The sequence below is a fragment of the Sebastes umbrosus genome, chromosome 22 (assembly GCF_015220745.1).
Source record: "Sebastes umbrosus isolate fSebUmb1 chromosome 22, fSebUmb1.pri, whole genome shotgun sequence".
Taxonomy (NCBI): Eukaryota; Metazoa; Chordata; class Actinopteri; order Perciformes; family Sebastidae; genus Sebastes; species Sebastes umbrosus.
Genome location: NC_051290.1, coordinates 7,949,421 through 7,968,452, shown reverse-complemented (window position 1 = coordinate 7,968,452; position 19,032 = coordinate 7,949,421). Strand labels below are relative to the sequence as shown.

At 39.5% G+C, this 19,032-nt stretch overlaps 2 protein-coding genes, 1 long non-coding RNA gene and 2 other non-coding genes across 5 annotated transcripts; 3 read left to right on the top strand and 2 right to left on the bottom strand.

Annotated features, from left to right (window-relative positions):
- Positions 1–431: 431 nt before the first annotated feature.
- On the bottom strand, positions 432–3,757 carry si:cabz01076231.1 (calcium-binding protein 2). Its single transcript, XM_037758531.1, has 8 exons — positions 3,573–3,757; positions 3,249–3,311; positions 2,821–2,944; positions 2,040–2,070; positions 1,782–1,925; positions 1,587–1,696; positions 1,255–1,402; positions 432–1,123 (listed from the first exon to the last, which is right to left on the bottom strand). The coding sequence occupies exons 2-8, from the start codon at positions 3,308–3,310 to the stop codon at positions 1,095–1,097; spliced, it is 648 nt and encodes a 215-aa protein (XP_037614459.1). The 5' UTR covers position 3,311; positions 3,573–3,757; the 3' UTR covers positions 432–1,094.
- A 1,333-nt stretch (positions 3,758–5,090) lies between these two features.
- LOC119481505 lies at positions 5,091–13,715 on the top strand. The gene is made up of 5 exons (XR_005205206.1): positions 5,091–5,386; positions 8,544–8,657; positions 10,536–10,872; positions 12,581–12,700; positions 13,577–13,715. It is a non-coding gene; the product is annotated as an uncharacterized LOC119481505 (long non-coding RNA).
- On the top strand, positions 6,837–7,027 carry LOC119482294. Its single transcript, XR_005205410.1, has one exon. It is a non-coding gene; the product is annotated as a U2 spliceosomal RNA (small nuclear RNA).
- Positions 9,054–9,217, top strand: LOC119482293. The gene has a single exon (XR_005205409.1). It is a non-coding gene; the product is annotated as a U1 spliceosomal RNA (small nuclear RNA).
- On the bottom strand, positions 9,763–17,840 carry tmem88b (transmembrane protein 88 b). The gene is made up of 3 exons (XM_037758530.1): positions 16,470–17,840; positions 13,572–13,982; positions 9,763–10,810 (listed from the first exon to the last, which is right to left on the bottom strand). The coding sequence occupies exons 2-3, from the start codon at positions 13,974–13,976 to the stop codon at positions 10,526–10,528; spliced, it is 690 nt and encodes a 229-aa protein (XP_037614458.1). The 5' UTR covers positions 13,977–13,982; positions 16,470–17,840; the 3' UTR covers positions 9,763–10,525.
- Between the last annotated feature and the right edge of the window lie 1,192 nt (positions 17,841–19,032).

The window sequence follows — 19,032 nt, the reverse complement described above, 5'->3', positions numbered from 1 at the left end:
CACGTTTTAAAAACACACAATTTTGAATTCTTTATTAAAGTAGTAAAACATCTCAGTCTTATTTACATGTTATATATATATAAGTAGTTATATATCACTGCAAAACGTTCATGTATCCACCAAAATAACTGTTGACAGCATGCACCATATTTGATGCCATACAAGAGTCATACAGCATCTTTCCCACACCTCTGACAATTCATCATTCATACAATTGTTACAGTTAGGCACACATTGTGTTGTAGATCAGTGGTTCCCAACCTTTTTCCTTAAGGGACCCCTTTTCTATCATTGAGTAAACTGACGACCCCTGACTAAGTGACATATTTTATGGATATTTCATATTATATTCAATGCATAACAATAACGGCACAGAACAACTGATAAACTGTACAATTAACCCAAATAGTCAACGCAATAACTGCAGGAAAACGAGCGATTTGGATGAACTTTGATTATATGATTTGATTATTTCTTGTGAATATTGCATCAGAGATGAGTTTTCATGTTATTTTTAGGGACTTTTAATACAATTCACTGCATTGTGTATCCTTTTTTAACAATCCTTCATACTTAGAAGGTTTCTTTTTTGACAAATTCAGTGTTTTCTTCTCCCTGGCCATTGTTCTATTAGCGCTTTGGTTGTTTTGACTGTGTACTTTTTCAATGCAGGAAGAGGCTGTTTTGCAGAGAGGGAAGGCTCTGTGAATATATCTTGTGTCCAGGTCCTCACCGTGGCCTTATCCTGGGAGATCTGTTTTAATTTATAGTTTAAATAATAATCCAAACTTTAAAAATAACAATTTAATTTAATTTTCTTTACAGAAATGAAAGAAATGCTGAGATGTAGAGCCAACTGTACATTTGTTTTAAAAAGTTATCTTTCACTCTTTAAAATCAAGAAGGCCTCGTGACCACCCATGAAGCTTTGGCGACGCCTAGTGGGGGTCGGGACCCCCATGTTAGGAACCAGTGTTGAAAATGTCTATACCTGCATTACAAATATTGCCAAATTGTCAGTATTGGGTCGTAGTTGTGTTTACTATCTACGGAATGATTCAGAAGTATCCTGTCCTTGTCGGTGTTTTCAGCAGCTAGCGAATGGAGAGCATCATCACAAACTCTGAAGAAGAGGAGACAGAAGATAATACACATTGCATAAAATGTCATACACGTTTAAGACCAACATTGTGAAACACACGCTTCTGGTCAACAAGTCAAACGTATAAATGTGCCTGAACTTCTTATTCTCACCTTCAAAGTCGATGCTTCCATCTGCGTTAATGTCCAGCTCCTTTAAGATCTCCTCCAGTTCTCCTTTCTTCAGCTTCTCCCCCAGCATCGACTTGATCGCCTCCTTCATCTCATCCTGGGTGATCTTTCCGTCTCCATCCAGGTCAAACTTTAAAAACAGAGAAAGTGATGAAGAGTGGGTCGACGACTTGAAGAAAAGGTAGTTTTACTCTGGAAATTTCAGTGGAAATACAACCTGACTAAAGTTCATATCAGCTCATTTTAATAAATCCTATCTTTCCTTTTGCTGTAATTTTGCAACTATGTGGATTGTTTTATTTCAGGTCACTGACCTGTACAAAGGCCGACTGCAGCTCTTTGAGTCCCAGCATGTGAGCGGTCTCTCCCATCATTCTGGGTCCCATCAGTTCGACGAAGTCCTCAAAATCCATCAACCCGCCCACTGTGGAGAGAAGAGGTGAATATATTAGAGCCATTGTGTGCTTGTATTCTATATATATTTTTTAAAGGGTTTCTTATCAGCTCACTTCTCATCTTGATCTGTTGCACTATCTCCAGCAGCTCCATTTCCGTGGGCATGTATCCCATGGTCCTCATGCATTCAGCAACATCCTTGTAGTTCAGATATCCATCTTGATCGTAGTCAAACTCTTTGAAGGCCTCTTGCAACTCTGTGAGAAAGGTCAGGGGTCACAAAGGCTTAGGCTTTCTTATATTACTTAAGATGGAACTTGTAATTATTACTATAATCTACTGTAATGTGGACACTGAGATGTGACACTTACCGTCCAACTCAGCCTGAGCTAATTCTCTCTCCTGCAAAAACAGTAATAAAACACATGTTGTAATTCATAAACATGCATGTCAAGATGATGCATGTTAATGTCAGAAGTGGACATTATACAATTCAGACAATTCTCATGTTTATAAATCAGTTTCCATATATCTATATGTACAATGGAAAAGGTAAATATTTTCACATTGAATCAACCAAGTGTTTGGCAGCGCGCCTTATTTGGATAACCCTAATGAAGTGCGGCAGTAAGCCTCAACTAATGAGCCGGTAATACTGCAGACGCACCAGGCTTAGTGACAGCTGCTCCAGAAAGATCAGGAACAGTAAGGACCTGTAAGCACACTACCTGACGTCCACCTCACTTCTGACTCTGATGTTTTGACATACGGCGTCTTTAACTGGTAATGAGCATCCACTGTATTGTGGTGATCTATGCCTTTAGATTTTAGTCATATAAATTATAATTGTTTAAGTAATTCCCAATCCCATTGTTAAAAGATCAATGTGCCTTAAATTGTTGTTTAAACAAAATTAGATTAAACACACATTTTATTGAAAATAAGTGTGTTTAAATATGAAACAGGAATGAAAAAGATTGGTGTTGAAAGTAAAAAGCTATGACTTAAGCTGTTTAAAAGTGCCTTGCAGTATAGGTCAAAGGTCACAGATCCACAGCAGTGGTCGGGTACCATAACAGCCTAGAAGAAGATGGGCACATCCAGTTAAACTATACAGATTTAAATCACAATATGTGTGTGTCAGCTACTTACCGCCCCAAAAACACTGTTGAGCACAGAGTTGTAGACTTTGGTCATGCTCTCAGGGGTTTTCTTCGTCTTCTTTGATGATTTCTTGGGTGTTTCGGAGACTGAACCCGATGGGGAAGCATTGCTACTACAAGGAAAAAATCAAACAATGAATAGCAAAAGGGTAAATGCATACGCTTCCAACTAAGATTTGAAGACACTTTGATTATACAGTGAAAAACACTCAATACATATCAGCAGAGTTGGCATTGCTACAGACCAAAAAAGACCCACTTAACATGTTATTTCCTTGGTTATATATATTTTATGGTAGGTCGACTAAATATTGCATTGGGGCGATGCGAAAGACGGCTGCATCTCCAAAACAAATTGGATTGTCTGTCACAGTCATATACTGCACATGTGCTGTGAGAACGTACAGCTCCACTTACCAATCTGTTGCGGATGATTCGACAGAAGTTGTAGAGACCTTCCTGTCTCCTGCCGTAGACATGCTGTGGGTAAACAGAGGAATAGACGTACACTGTGTATCCAATTACAACATTCATTCCCCCCCAAAACAATCTGCATGTGTCAGTGACTGTATATATATTTTCAGAAATGTTTTATGTAATACAAAAGGAAAGGTTGCAAGAGGATCAAAATCATGTTTACCAAAAGACTTTAATGTAAAGTAGTCTGTTTGTTTTCACTGACAATCTTTGATCTCCAACATCTTAAATATAAATCCAGTTACTTCTCTGCAATTTGCTTACCTTTATTCCCTTTCCTACAAGGTGAGAAAAGAAAACAACAAGAAGCCGAGCCCCTCTCGTCCTCCTTGAGTTTAGCTCCTCTTGTGTTGTGGATGGCTGCACACTGTCCCGTCCGTTCTGTTTTTCCTTCTCCTCTTGACCTCGTTCAATCGCAGCAGCTTAACAGGTAATTACCTGGCTAAACGTGCAGCCAACGATTAGACAGCAAAACATGCAGCAGCAGCAGCGGGGCTGATGTGTCCTTCCGGAGGTCAGTTTGCTCCTAAACCCCAGCTTTAAATGCATTTATTTGGAGGCTTTTGCAGTTGCAATGAACCTCCAATTTTGTTATAGGGTGTTCACATTTGCCCTTTAGCCTTGCAGAGTTGCTCAGTGCTTCTGGGCTGGTGACATCATTATTCAGATTGTGTTGGGATAATTATTGTGAGGACTACAGAACTCATAAGGGAACAATGGCAGACTGTATATAATATAATTTCATGCCTTTCATCCAACTGTGATGTAAAAACTAAAGGCATGTTAAATATACATCCTGACGATTAATCAGAGTTGCAATACAGAAACATACTAGGGCAGGTTTATTGTGGGACAATAGTCGTATTATTGTTACCTGGCTCATCATCTTGCTAGACAAACTATGATAAACTAGTGTAGGCTGCTACCATATCTAACTTATCTAGGATGAGAACATTTAGCAACAAACAGGTTTATGTAAAGGCTGGTTGTTGACTTTTATCATTTAATTTCATTGTTGTCCTTTATTATTAGTTTTGTTATACAACATCCGTGTTTATCCCCATTATTTGTTTTAAAGGACCCATATTGTAAAAAGTGACATTTTCATAGCTTTTATCTTATAAAGCAGGTTTAAGTTCTATATAAACACTGTGAAAGTATCGAAACGCTTAATCCACAGAGAAATACACACAGCCCATATTCAGAAACTGAGCTTTTGTAACAAGTCGTTAGGATTTCTGTCCATTTGTGACGTCACAAATCCACAATATATAGACCATTTCAAAATTTTAAACATAAACATTCTAAATGTGTCCGAGTTTATTTCCTTTTGCAGTGTATGTGAATGACATCAGCTGACCGAATTCCATTGAAATGCATTAAAACGGAGCGTTTCAGACAGTAGGTGAATACAGTTATATTCAAGCAGGCCGCATGAGGAAAATAAAGTTTTTTTAAACATTAAAGTATGTAAACATGTTCTAGTAGAAACCCCAAATACAAGTAAGAACCTAAAAATGAGCACGATATGGGACCTTTAAAGAATGTCTGACAAACATTAATTACTGTTAATACCTGTGAATAGGCCTATGTCTTTTTTATATACTCTCATGGTCCTGCTATTGTCTTTTTTTACACATATATATATATATATATATTTTTTTTTTTTTAAAATAATATTTCAAAAATAAGGCATTGCCTAAACCAACAGGCTAGTTTTTTTTTCTAGTTCCGGTGTTGCGTCGAAAACTGTTCCCCCATCCTTACCTGTCAGTTTTGCACACGACCCTGAGCCCCTTTGCACCGTGCACAGCGACCCCGCAGCATCCGCTGCAGCCTGCAACTCATTGAGGACTATCTACCTGATTTCTCTGCTTGTCGCTTGTTGTGCTCGACATAGTTAATGTCAGCTTATTTTTATTTGTGCATTTATTAGTTCTGTAGCATATTTATGAAGACCTTTGTGGAATACGTCGTGTGCTGCTGCAGGAATCACCTGGAAGACAACTTTGTTTGGAGTTTACTTGGAGGAGTTCTCCTTAATGGCGAATGGCGGCCATCAACCATCTTCATCCTCGGTGAGTTTGTTCAATCTTAACAAACTTTTTGTAGCTCTTTAATTAAAGTAGGTACATTTTAAACGCATTTGTGCAGTTGAAGGTGAAGAAAACTACTTTTCAGGTTAATGTTTGTCTAATTGGTGTAGTTAATTAGGGCCTAGCCTCATTTTTAACCCCCTAAAGTTTGTTCACTCCACTTGTGGCTTATTATCATTTTCTTTAACTGTCATTCAGAGAATGTGCAGAGTAGCCAATATAGATATTTTGAGTGGCATTAAATGGCAACATAGAATTTTAATTATTTTATTTCTCTGGTTGGCAATAACAGAACGAGTGTAGGCTCGTTAGTGTTATTCTCCACCAGGTGGCGCTGATGCTCATTATGTGTGATTGTCTTATATAACCACTTTCATGTGGCATCATCTCAGTATTTTTTTTTTTATTTTTTTTTATTGGTATTCTGTACAAAATCCAATAAATAATTGCATAAACAAATTATACCCCTTATCCCTATAACAATATTACTGCACCATTAAATAAGCAGAGTTAATTTCATAAACAATTACATTTATACATATAAATGAATTAAATCTGATAGCAACATAAATGAAACATATACCAAACAAAAAAAATAAATAATAATAATTAAATTAAAAATAATAATAATAATCTCAGTATCATCTCAGACATCACAGCTGTTACCATACACTATACTATACTCCTTGTATTTTTATATCTGGTATATTTTTTTGTACTAACTTTTTTTTTACTGCCTTTTTACTAACATGTTTTGCACTATGGAACTGTGATGCTGGAAACTTGAATTTCCCTAGAGATAAATAAAGTTACTATCTATCTATCTATCTAGTCCAATAAAAAACTCATTTAAATTCTTTGAAATAGTATGTATTGCTGATCTAAAGCTATATAATGTATTTGCATCTCTTTTTTAAGGGGGAATACCAGGAGAAATGTTTATTCTAGTAAGATAACAAAGCATAGTGGGTCTTTTACATAGCAGAGTGCAGTTCACCCAGTTCTCCACTAGAGTGCTCAGAGCTCAGTTTGTTGTCTGTGCTGCAGTTAACAGATAAAACATTACTTTCTTCCTTCATAGAAGACTTATACGATTCAAATAAGCATTTATAATCCAGATGACATTATGTCTATAACAGAAGTTGCAGCTTTCTTTAGGACAGTAAATAAGATAACTCGCGCTCTGTCTTCCTATTGGACTAAATGTGTCACGTGGCTAGGAAGTGATCTGTAGCAAATTGTTGCAAAATGCGACATTACTTTGTTAAAATGACACATTTTGCTACCTGATCTTTTTACTCATCTGCTGTGTTTTAGTGCATTTTTTTCAGTTCCAATACAACTCAATGGGATTGATAAAAATAAATATTTAAACCGTGGGTGAGGATGACAGTGCAGAGAGTCTGGTCCTCACCTCTGACAGTGTTGTGTTATCGCTTCTCGGCCTTTTGGCTAAGATCAAGTGTAGTATCTGTTCTTATCAGTTTAATATCTGATACGTCCCCTACCCGGGGACCATATATTAAATTGATTTTTGGAATAGGGAGATGGAATAGGGGCTTGCTCCGTCCACTCCACGCATCGACCTGGTATTGCAGTACCTCCAGGAACGGTGCACCCCCTATACATGTTGAAAGAAAATATATAATGAATGATATACAGTCACATATTACTGAAATGATGTTGCGTGCAACTGCAGTGTCTATGATCCCTGATTTTAGAGTATGAGTCTCCAAAGTGTTGTCATGTTATATGCATGTGACTGTTAACTGAATCAAAGACAAAGGAGGACGGTCTGCAGGACAGATAATAATGTACACAGTGCACTTTCATAGACTAAGCTACTGGAGTTTCCCTGCACTAAATTTATTTTTTAACAGTCTCTTCTGCACTATATTCACTTTTTTAATAGTCCTGTATCACAGCTGTTACCCTGCACTATATTCAGTTTTAACAGTTTTCTTTATCTTCTTGTATTTTTATATCTGGTATATTTTTTTTTTTATACTACTAACTTTTTTACTGCCTTTTTACTAACATGTTTTGCTGGAAACTTTCCCTCAGGATCAATAAAGTTGCTATCCATCTATCCATCCATCCATCCAAACTTGTGAGCGAGACCAGGAGATTGTAAAACGTGCTCACTACCCTTTCCACATGTGAGAACATTTTTTAAAACATCCATGTATTCTTAAATCCTCACACTGGTTGAATCTGTTGTTGGGCTTCATTGCTATAGTTCTGCCCATTCCCCAAAAGTGAAAATCCTGACTTTACATTTTTCTCTAGTGTGGTTTCACATCCTGAGAGCACTGTGTGTGTATATATTAGTGATGGCAAGCTGAAGCTTCATGAAGCATTGAAGCTTTCCAGCAAATTGGTCATCATTTCTTGAGGCTTCATGTTGCACACGAAACCACCTGGTGGCCAAATAGTGTAAAACAGGCAGATATGATCTTACCCATGTGATCTGTGATATACTGTATTTTGCACCAGTAAAGGCGGTTGGGAATGACTATAAATGATGAAAAAACATATATATATTACCATGTAATCCATTTATATCTATATAATATATAATATAATGTCTATTTTCCAGTAAGTATACTATGAGTGTATAACATACATGAATAATAAATTGTAATTGTTTTATGAGTAATGCATCTTATGTGTGTAAACCAATCCTTTGGTCAATAATTGTATTGTAGAGTAATATAATGTAATAATGGCAGGAGGGGTAATATTAGTGTTCTGTGTCACTTCTGGAAAGTGGCATTGGTTCAACCAGTGAAGATCTGAACCACTTCCTGTACCAGTCACGCGGTATGGCCGGGCAGCGAGGCTTCGGACATCATCAATGACGCCAGTGGTCTAAAACGATACAAGCCTCGATACGTGCATCGCGGAAAACTTACTGGATTACTGGACACACGCTCCGAAGCCTCGGCACAGCACGTAACATCGCTATTAGCTAGAACTAATGCAGTCTAAATATAACAGTCCTGCCATAAATCCTCCCTTCATGAAGGTTATCATGTTCAGTTTTTGTTGTTATAAAGAGGTGTTGATTCAGTTGCATGATCATTTTGGAGGCTGCAGTTTGTAATGCTGTTGAACTGTCTTGCTTTTATATTTGCAGAACAACCAGTGCTGTTCACACTCCAGACCTGTACGTGGCAGTAGCAGCAGGAATGTCGATGGCCCACCAGCAGTGAACAAAGAAACAGGAAGTGGTTGCAGCATGAGCATAAATGTGAGAAACAAAAGTGTAATTTTCTTCTTTTAACGGCATTTAAAATGTGGATCAAACAACGTGTTATTGCAGTATGATTTATTTTTGGCTCATTTAAACTTGCTGTTGGGCTGTTACTCATTTGTTGGAGGTGAAATAGATAAAACTGGTGATGTTTAGGTTAGCTTTTCATATGGAAATACAGCATTGCATGATGGGAAATGCTCCACATTGCCTCAAGTAAAGTGTAAATAATCTTTTTTCATCCGTGGTACAAAAGTGTTTCTTCTGTATTATATTCCTGCATATTATCACCCCTCTTATAGTGTCTGATTTGGCTAATTTCTATATTTTCAGTCACATCAGTGAGCATGGTATGTCTGTGAAAGACCCCCCTGCCGCTGAGCTGTACAACTCATACTTACCTGGCAGGGGAGATACCATGATCAAGAAGGTGGTTCACCCAGGGCGAGGCTTAGCCATTGCACTCCGGCTGAGCTGACCTCTGCGAATTCCCCAAATGTGGGAATCTCGACTGCATAATTTCTGGTAGTGGGGGACTGCGTTCGCGCTCTCCCCTGATAATATGTCAAATGAAAATACTAAATAGATATGGATATGGCATTCAAAGGAGTATATGCCCACAGTGTATGGGAACCACAGGCTTAGTAGTATACTTGTATTCATCTCAGAGTACAAGTATTCTGATACATGTTTAGTTTTATGAGAACAGCTCCTTTGTCCTAGTTTTCTTGTTTTGTGTCATTCCACTTTTCCCCCGCTTGGGGGAGACCGTCACTACACATTGTTAAGCCTACTACAGTTGAGGTTTCGTCTGCTCAGTCACAAGGCTGGTTTTGCCTACATGCATTTTATAATTACACTGAAATAATTTCTCAAGGGACATTTCCTAACAATGAGTTCACAGAAAAGCAGTGTAGCTCCGGTGGCATTCGCAACTGTTTTTGAACTGTGTGTACATTCACATTGGTGGTGGCTGGTCCTGAGGTTTGCTCTTTATTTGGGAAGAATCGTACATAATCCTTTCCTTTTCCAAGTAGTAGTAGTAGTAGTAGTGGTAGTAGTAGTAGACTCAACCATCCCACCCAATGCAAAAACTGTACACACACGACTCCAGCTGAATCCAAAAACTTTATTTATAAAAAAGGAAATAACACGAGAAATTGCCACAACTTAACAGAAAACTACATAAAACAAATATTTTTTTCATAATAACATAAAAGTGATAAGATAGTTATGTTTAGTGTCAGTACATCCTTTTGTGAGGTGTGCTATTTTCAGTATTACAATTTTCTTTGATTCATTCAGGAAAGTTAAGGTTGTATGCAGGTCTGTTTAGATGCTTTATTCTTTATAATGACTTAACTTAAAGGTCCAGTGTGTAGGATCTAGCGGTGAAGTGAGGAGATTGCAACCAAGTGAAGCCTCTCCCGTGTGCCAAGCGTGTTGGATAGCTATGGCTCAATACTTAATGACACCGTGTTGTAACTCGAAAGTTATAAGACAGTCAAAATTCCAGTAACAGCCAATGTGTCCAGTGGAATAATGCCAACAAACAAAATACCTTAGTACATTGTTTTTTTCTGAATAATCAATAATGTTGCTCTGACGTTAAGCATGGGGTGTAAGTCATTAGTCAGTATTTATGAATTATAACAATATAACTTATCTTCCAGGATGTTTATCTGGTTATTACAGTAATTGCCATTTACAACTTCCTCCCTTTTCTGATATACACTTTTCTCTTCCGTACATCAATTGCATTGTTTTGTCATCCCATGCAACCCCCCACCCTGTTCTCTTCTGTTCCCTTCATATTCTTCATTTAATGGTCTTCCTCGCCTCTCACCCTTTCTCCCATCTTTATCTCACACCCAGACCTTTCCCTTCCCACTACCATCGGCTCCATTTCGGCCGCCACAGCAGCCACCGCCCATGCCACGGTTATGGGTGGCCGGCAGGTTCTTGTACACGGCCCGGCTGTACGGGATGAAGCACAGGCCCAGCTGGAGGTGACGGGCTAGGCGACAGTATGCAGCCAGCGCCAGGACCAGCAGAGGGGTGACCAAGAGGAAGCCCACCACCAGCAGAGCCACGCAGCCTCCGTCAGTCAGCAGGTCTGAGCAGTAGGGCGTCGTCCCGTGAGGACGGACCTAGGGCGACGAGAGAAGGAAAAACAGCAGCTGGAATTATATGGCGGCAGGATGTTGTAGAGGTAAGTCTGTGTGCCGCTTATTTCAACATGGCTTCACTAAGAGTAATACATTTTCAGGAATGCGCCACTCTCACACAGTTGCACACATTCGCACCGGGAAGTTGCCCAATAAAACCCCAGTCTGATCTGTTGGCCACTGAGCAGCTCCACTGGAGCAATTGGGGGTTAAAAGCCTTGCTCAAGGGCACCTCTGATGTGGTAATAGGGAAGGACAAGTACTACTCTTTCCCTTTTCCCAATCGAAATATTTTCTGTCGGTCTGGGCATTGAGCTGGTTTACAGCCAGTCATAATCTGGTTATATATCTCAATATTTTCTGATCTTGTGTTTATTAATGATTAGAGAAAACCTTTCAGATTGACTCTGCTGTTTTACTCAAAGATGCTTCAGCAGTATACAGTAGATGATGTAACAGTGACACCACTCACTGCTCAGCTGTGCTGTATGAAATCCCGTTGCAAATTATGCAGCACTTATGCAGGATGGAGACAGCGTAGGGCCCTCTACTGCATTAACATTATATTTTCATATTTGCCATGTCAAGCAGAGATTTAAAAATTGGATACACTTGCGGCACAGATTTTTGTTTTAGTCTGTATTTTTTGTTGTCTTTGCACATACAGAACATCAGTGATTTAAATACTTGTGTGAAGTGCAGGGAAGAGCAGATAAGGACAACAGATGACTTGCTCTATGTGGTATGTGTGTCTGAGGTGAGGACAGACACCAGTTTGTAGTCTGAGATCGCTCACATGCACTTTCACATGCACATAGGCCACTAAATTTCCTTTTGACAAAAAAAATAATAAATTAAACTTTAAGGTACTCCTTAGAAACAACTGTTCATCAGTATATATACTCTGTCAAAGCATGTACACTTGTTGTTGAGCTGAACACTGGGGGAGTGGGAGAGGAGGTAAAAGGGTCGGGATTTGAGTGTGGGAGAGGAATGGAGAGACAGCAGGCCTGAATCATTCTTATCGCCCCATGAAGGATGAAGTGAACAATCGAGTGCATGAGGAAAGTGCAGAGAGTAAAAAAGGTTTGCAGAACGGAGGGAGCTCAGGGGGGGAGAGAAGAGCATTTATTATAGTAGAGGACATGCTGACAAGGTAATACGGTAAAGGATATGGTTTGATTCATAAACCTTTTAGGAGAAAATTGAGCATTAGTTTAATAGTTATATAATGAATACTGGTAGTTGCATACATTTTACACAAAAGTAAAGAAATATTGTGATGCTATCCTGATAGATATAGAGTTACAGCTGGTCTGAAAGAAATCCCAGCTGGATAGGGAAAACAAAACATTAAGGAGGGAGGGAGTTAGAAGAAGAGTAAGCAAGTAAGAGAGATGGTTTAAACTGCAGTACACGGTTTAACAAAAGTCAAGGGTAAAAGGAGGGTGCAGAGGAGCTTTGAGGGTGTAACAGATAAGACTCACAAGTATTCCCATGTTTGTGATGGCTCCAGATCTGAGCCAGGTTTTATGGCGAAAACCCTCTTAAGAGTGTGCTTATTTTTGCTCATGTGATATATTGTGTTGGATGTGTTTTTGGATGACTTTTGCAAACAGAATTCCCTCAATTATCTTGAAATGTTGCCTGTTCAATTCGAAGAACCCTAAATACTTATCCCACCTGTCTTTCTCTGCTTTTCTTCTCACCCCTTTTTTCTTTTGATTTCTCCCCCTCTCTCCATCCTCCCAGGTCCTGGCTAATCCCTCTAAGCTGCTGTCACATGAGGCCTAATTGTGAGAGAGCAGGAGAACAGAAAACCCTGGTCTCTCCGGTCATTAAGGAGGTCGTCGGCCTACAGAAATGCCGTCGGTATGCATTAAAAGTCTCTGAACCTTGATGACATTTTGGGGTAGCCCAGGTTAATGCTTACTGACTAACAGGTCAAGTAGGTTGTTTTGTTTGAGTTACATTTCTTCTTTTACATTTTCAGCAGTTAACATTCTGTGCATTTTTATTTCTTGTCTGTTCCCAAGCATCCTTTAATCCCCAACTAGCTACCAAACGGTCTTTTAAAGTTTCGGTTTTGACGTCTGGCTCCCTAGACTCCTGACCCCTCGCCCACTCCAGTTCTTCCATCTCCTCAACATCTGAAAGAACCTCAGACTTATCTGATTATAAAACCTCTCATCACTGATGGAGCCAAACCCCACCCTAAGCCCCAGGCACAAGTATTTCAAACTTGTGGATCAAAGTTATGAGATTAGGACTTTTAGATGTTTTATAAAAGAGATGGATGTAGCCATCTCTCAGTTCCTCTCATCTTTTGTTTAGATGTAGCAAATGTATGCGTAAACATTTATCCTTACTAGCACGCAAACACATTTTTTACTCTCAAACCAAAAGTCATTGTACTGGTGCTGAGGTATATTACTTTCACTGCCAATCAAATGAATGCTCGGCAATATTTTCTGAGGGCAAATATTGGACTAAATGTCAACAGGTGAATTATATGTCTGATAAAATACTATGGAAGAGGTGTGTCCATTTGCAACAGTGCAGTAACACAACACATTTCTACACAGAGCTCTTGTTCTCTATGCTCTTGTGACTGCCCATTGGCCAGTTGTAGAGCGCTTTGCAGAAAAAGAGCCTCCACACTCGCATAAAAATCAAAATCCTTCAACATGCATACAGTGCTCGAACTCTCATCCACCCTCTCCCCTATCTCCCCCTTTCTTACTGTAGAGTGGCAGAGGAAGCCAAACACCACCATGACAATGGCCGGCGTCAGGATGGTCCCGAACACCAGTCCAGCGAGGCAGGCGTTGATCGTGGCAATAATCAGGTTCTGAGCCGTCACCAGCACCGAGCAGGCCCAGCAGTCCAAGGACCCCCGCAGCTCCAGAGGAGCTTCACTGCCCCCTCCGCCGCTCTCAGCTGCAGTATACGGAGGAGGTACAACGACACGTAAAGGTGTTTCTCTGCCTCCACCCATGGCGGTGGTGGAGGCCAGGGAGTTGGAGTGGTGAAGATGCTGGTGGTGGTTGTTATGGTGGTGGTGGAGGTGGTGATGAGGCGGCAGTTCCTCTGACAGGTCCAAGGCTTGGTGGTGGGCCCCCTTCTCTAGAGTACCAGTCATACTCATAGTGAACTGTGGACAAATTAAAGATGTGTGTGTCAGATGGAAATAGACATTTTATCGGAATAGCTGCAGCGTTCTCCCTCAATACTGGACTCATTTCAAAAATAGTTGTCCCCGTTAGTCACTGAGACACAAAAACCAGGTCCAGGTTGAAAAATACCAAAGTTAGCAATTAAGAGACAGGATGAGAAAAGTAGTCTGGCGCTATAGTCACACAATACTTTTGTAACTAATCAAATACCTCTTTTCATAGGCGTAGTGCCTCTGGGTTCACTAAAAGGTTAGAGGTCTTATCCGTCAGGAAGCAAGCCTTGTGTGATGCCGTCTGTGAGGTGATGATTATCAGAGCTGATTGTCCAAAAGGAAAGGAGCCATAATTGCTATATGTAGTTTGTGTAGTAGAGAGATGAAGACTAACTAGCATCAAAGTCTGTTTGTGTACAACCGTGTGCTTGTGTTTATACGTGTTGTCATGCTTGTGGGTTAAACAGAGATGGTATTAAAGACAGACGTTCAGATGTAACCACCGTTGGCATTTCATTTGAACCAAACATACAGTATGATGCTGAAATTGCGCCTCAGTACATTAAGTTAATATATTAAAAACTTGTTTTTACAACATTAAAAATGTTTTAACTGTAAAATATCCTGCAAAGTACTTTGCATCTTGCTTACAATAAACAGACTAATTAAAGGGATCTTTAAAAAAAAAAAAAAAAATTATAATAGCCCAAATATCATAGTCAGATTTTTTCTCTCTCAAATATTGGTATCGGCCTAAAAAATATAGTCTTGCTATAGTGTTAAGACAAGGATGTCATAGAAACATATCAATAAGTAATTACCTCATAAGCATTAAAGGAAAAATATATGCAACAATACATCAGCACTGTGGGGTGAACTGGGGACTCAGTTGTCTGTTGTGCTCATACACTGCAGCTGGCGCACCGCTGCATGTGACACTAATCTTGTCGGTTAACGGTTAATAATCGGTTAACGAGGGTCGGTTATTGGTTAAAAAAAATTTCAAAATTATCATTCTTAATATATGATCAGATTATGGCACAATGCTGGCTGTCTAACTTGCCTTTTTGATTTAACATTTTCTGTGTTGGCAGCATTAAACAGAGGCCAGGTCCTCTGTTTGCATTCATTCGGTTTCATGACAGATTTTATTTGGTACGCAGCTGTGACTGGTACAGGATATCCTCACTTCCTAAAGCTCAGGAGACAGTGATGCCCCAGTCAGACAGGGGACATCTGAGTAATTGAGTCGGCTGCCAAAAAACTACAGTAATGGAAAAATCCCAGTAGGAATGACAACCTGTCTCTTTCCTTTTAGCCAACATGACAGACGGATGCTTTCACATACGCAATCTTTACTGTTAATATGAAGATATTTTGCTCTTAAGATGGCATGCATGAATTATTTGTTGAATTGCAATGGGGGTAAATTTCACATAGTAATTTAATAGCTCAAGACGTAGTATTGTTACGGCTGAAGTACCATATTGGCTCACTTTTTTGTACGTGTACAACACCAAGATGCTCTCATGTTCAAGTGTCTATTGCTGAAGTGTAAGGACCAACAGAGGACTATAGCTGTATAGGTGGTGGCGTGTGAGTGGTCCAATGAAACCGCTGCCTCATTCAGCCCTACATAAGTTGTTCAGTGTATAGTTCAGCTTGCGTGAGCGTATAGCCCAGCATATGCCCAACATCATTTCTCTGAGCAGAAACGCTACTCTTACCCATGTTGGGGGCATTTATTGTTTAAAAAAAACACCTCAAACTGTGCTTCTATATCACACTCACTAAATAGTAGTTGACAGTGCAGGACAATATTTCCGATGTTGTCCTGGGTGCTTGAGCGTTGTTTATTTTCCACGTCTGTTTCCCATTGTTGTTCCCAAGTGTTGTTTTAAGGTGGAAGGTCACGTAGGAAGGACTGGCAGGAAAGTGTGTAAGCGCACATGCATGTGTGTGAGGTGACTCATTGTGCACCTTACTGAAAATACATTTAGGGTCTCCACCCATTTTACTCACCGTTCTTATTATTGTTTGAAAAGCATTTCTTTGAATAATACGTCATGCCATTGTTTGACGCAAATTAAGGATTTCTAAATAAGGGAATATTGTGCAACTAACTTGTGTCATGTAGTCACCGAACACATCTTCTTGATTGATTTTAAACTCTTCATAGTGTGCATGCCATCATGTGGAATAGATGCTATGCTGGTTCTTATTATGCTTGGATGCTGCAGGGAGATTTTCTATTGTTCTATTATTCTATTATTCTATTGTCTGGAACAAAGCAGCTGTGATGATGAATTCTATGTCTCTCAGACCTCTTAGACTTGTTGCTTCATGTTCATTGGTAGTAATATCTCTTGGCTTCCTTTCACTGTAATCAGTTGTATGAAGATGTCTCAGCGGTTGAATCATAATGATAGGATTTTAAATGTGTTTCAGTGATGCGGCTGCACTTGTACTCACATTGTGCTGCGGGTCCCGGTACACCTCCTGCTGTTGGTCCTCCAGATTGTTGCCGCTTGTCTCGCTTCTTCTCAAGACCACCTCTCTCCAGTCAGTCCTCAACACACAAGTTCTCCGCTAACACTTCAACAAAGTCCTTTTTAGTTGTCTCTTTTCCCCTCCTTTCCTTGTGTGAAGTTGAAAGAGATGTTGGTGTGTTTTTAGAGGTTCCCTCTTAAAGCCTTATCTATATAGTGGTGGTATGTTGGTATGTTGCCTTCCTGCAGTTCTGGTCTCCTGCTGCTTCTTCTCTCCACTATCCAGAGTTGTCAGTGGAGCTGATTATGTGTGAGTCTTTGTTTTCTTTTCCACATGCAAAATCAAATTTTCATGCTGTTGTGATGAAGTAGTAACAGAGACGCTCCTTCCTTGGTGGCTGAAACAACTTAACTCACAACTGCCGTGGTCTTTGTCTTAAGTATGTCAAACTTCTGTCTGTTCTCCCTCCCCTTTGTACCTCCCCATCTGATTGAGTCCACAGTGTTGTCTCTCCTTCCCTCCCTCCTCCTGCGCTCCCTGCATCCATCCCACTTTCTCTCCACCCACCAGGCTTATCAGACTCCTGCGTTTCTCCAACAACTCCTCTAAGCACATGCATTCCACCTCACATATCCAGGACATGTTACACCCCCCCCCCCTTTACCCTGTGGCAGTGGGGGCTGGGTGTTGGGGGTCAGAGTGAGGCGGCTTGCCTGATAAGTTGAGGTTCAGGAGAGCAGAAAATGAGGGGGAAGGGCAGCAGAGACAGACTTGTCTTGTGTTAAGAGTAGTAGAGAAGCGGTATCATGGTGCTGAACACATTATTCAGGTTGTATATTTTGTAATCTTCGGTTGTATAAAAGTCTTGAACAAATTGGTACGGGATTATTGCAATGTTATGTGTCAGACAAAATTAAAAAGGCTTCACCTCCATTAGTTAAAAGGAACCTGTGCATATATTTCATCAGATTTTTACTGCTTTACCTGCAGATGAACTTGAATTCTTCTTCTATGAATTGGATTTTTTTCTTCACTGAAGTAGCATTTTGTTTTAAGATTGATGTGGTATTTACTTTCTCTATGCTATGCAACTAATAGGTGATGTGAGACTGTTGTTTTTATGTGATATACAGGTTTATTTAGCTGCTAGAACCTTTATCTGTTTGCTTGGGAAGAGCAGCGCCCTGCTCCTGTTACATAATGTAGTGTAATATGTAAGTTACTTAAGTGTATCTAGTGTGCATCTGTGAGAGTGCAAGTCTGTTGTGTACATGTTTGGTTTGCTTGTGCCTATGTTATAATTCAGCAGTGTTAAATACACAATTTATTAAGGACTGAGCTTCATTATGCAGGAAAATAAAATAAAAAATAATCAAATGCATATATATATATTTATTTTATTAGAGCTGTCAAAGTTAAGACGTTTAACGCAAATTTGTTTCAACACCACCAATGATTGCATCCAACAACTGCACATATGAATTGCCTTCGAGAGCTACCACTGTATCAAAGACACACAACTTGTGTGCGTGCGTGCGTTGCGTAAATGTTCATCTTCAATGTTAGAGCAGTAATTAGAATAGTTTTCACTATAAAGCCATCCAGCAGATTTTGCAGGATGCCTAACCAGAGGCTGCTGATCTTTTCAACAAGTCTTGTTTGTTCCCAGTAAATATACAGTTGTACTGAATTAACAAATGTTAAGACGCATACAGTACATATACAGTTGCATCTTTTGAATAGTACAATTATTAATTATTTTAGGGAAATGAGTTATTAAATTAGCACCTGAGCTGAAAGGGTAATGACATTTAAAGAAGAGGAAACAGTGTTTGAGGTCTGTTTCCTCCTCTTGAAGGACATTGTCTCTGAACGCTACGTCAACTTGCTCCTCTAAAAACATCCCGTTGTTAGGACTTGACGAAGCTAAACCTTAAGATTTGAAGCATAAATGACCGACGTCCTTGTAGCTTTAGTAAAAAGTGTTGTTAAATTGAAATTAATTAGTTGATTAAGATTACATAACAAGATTAGGATTACATCCTGCTGAAATTGACTGAAAAAATTGTGTACTTTTTTAGGTAGATTGATATCAGACGTCAAATCTTGGGTTTTACAGTAGTTACATGATGTAAAGATACAAGATGAAGTGACGCCAAGCAAGAGACGTCAGTCTGCACCGTTTACAATGTATGACGAAATATACATGCACTATCAGGAGATGAATTTAGATAAAAGCTTGGATTCTCTGGAATACAGAGAAGTACAAAGGTATCGAGGAAGGCGGTAATCAGTTAAATGATAAAAGATCAGAGCATAAGCTAAATAATTAGTGTCGTCTGATCCCTGACTTTCTACCCTTTTCCCTCTGCTTTGAGCTTGCAATGTTTGTTTACTTCCAGTCCTTTGGTCCCCTTGCTATCCTTTTTTTCTATTCTGTGTGTGTGTGTGTGTGTGTGTGTGTGTGTGTGTGTGTGTGTGTGTGTGTGAGTGGAAACTATGAAGAGATTTCTGTTTCTTCATGCCCCTGTAATATGTCTGAATT

What these genes read in the sequence shown, in the direction of transcription:
- tmem88b (XM_037758530.1), bottom strand. Translation starts at nt 13,976, where the DNA reads ATGAGTATGACTGGTACTCTAGAGAAGGGGGCCCACCACCAAGCCTTG. An exon ending in GCTTCCTCTGCCACTCTACA is followed by an intron (nt 10,811 to 13,571) that starts GTAAGAAAGGGG and finishes TCGTCGCCCTAG; the next exon opens with GTCCGTCCTCACGGGACGAC.
- si:cabz01076231.1 (XM_037758531.1), bottom strand. Translation starts at nt 3,310, where the DNA reads ATGTCTACGGCAGGAGACAGGAAGGTCTCTACAACTTCTGTCGAATCA. An exon ending in GAATCATCCGCAACAGATTG is followed by an intron (nt 2,945 to 3,248) that starts GTAAGTGGAGCT and finishes TTTTCCTTGTAG; the next exon opens with TAGCAATGCTTCCCCATCGG. An exon ending in TGGAAGCATCGACTTTGAAG is followed by an intron (nt 1,124 to 1,254) that starts GTGAGAATAAGA and finishes CCTCTTCTTCAG; the next exon opens with AGTTTGTGATGATGCTCTCC.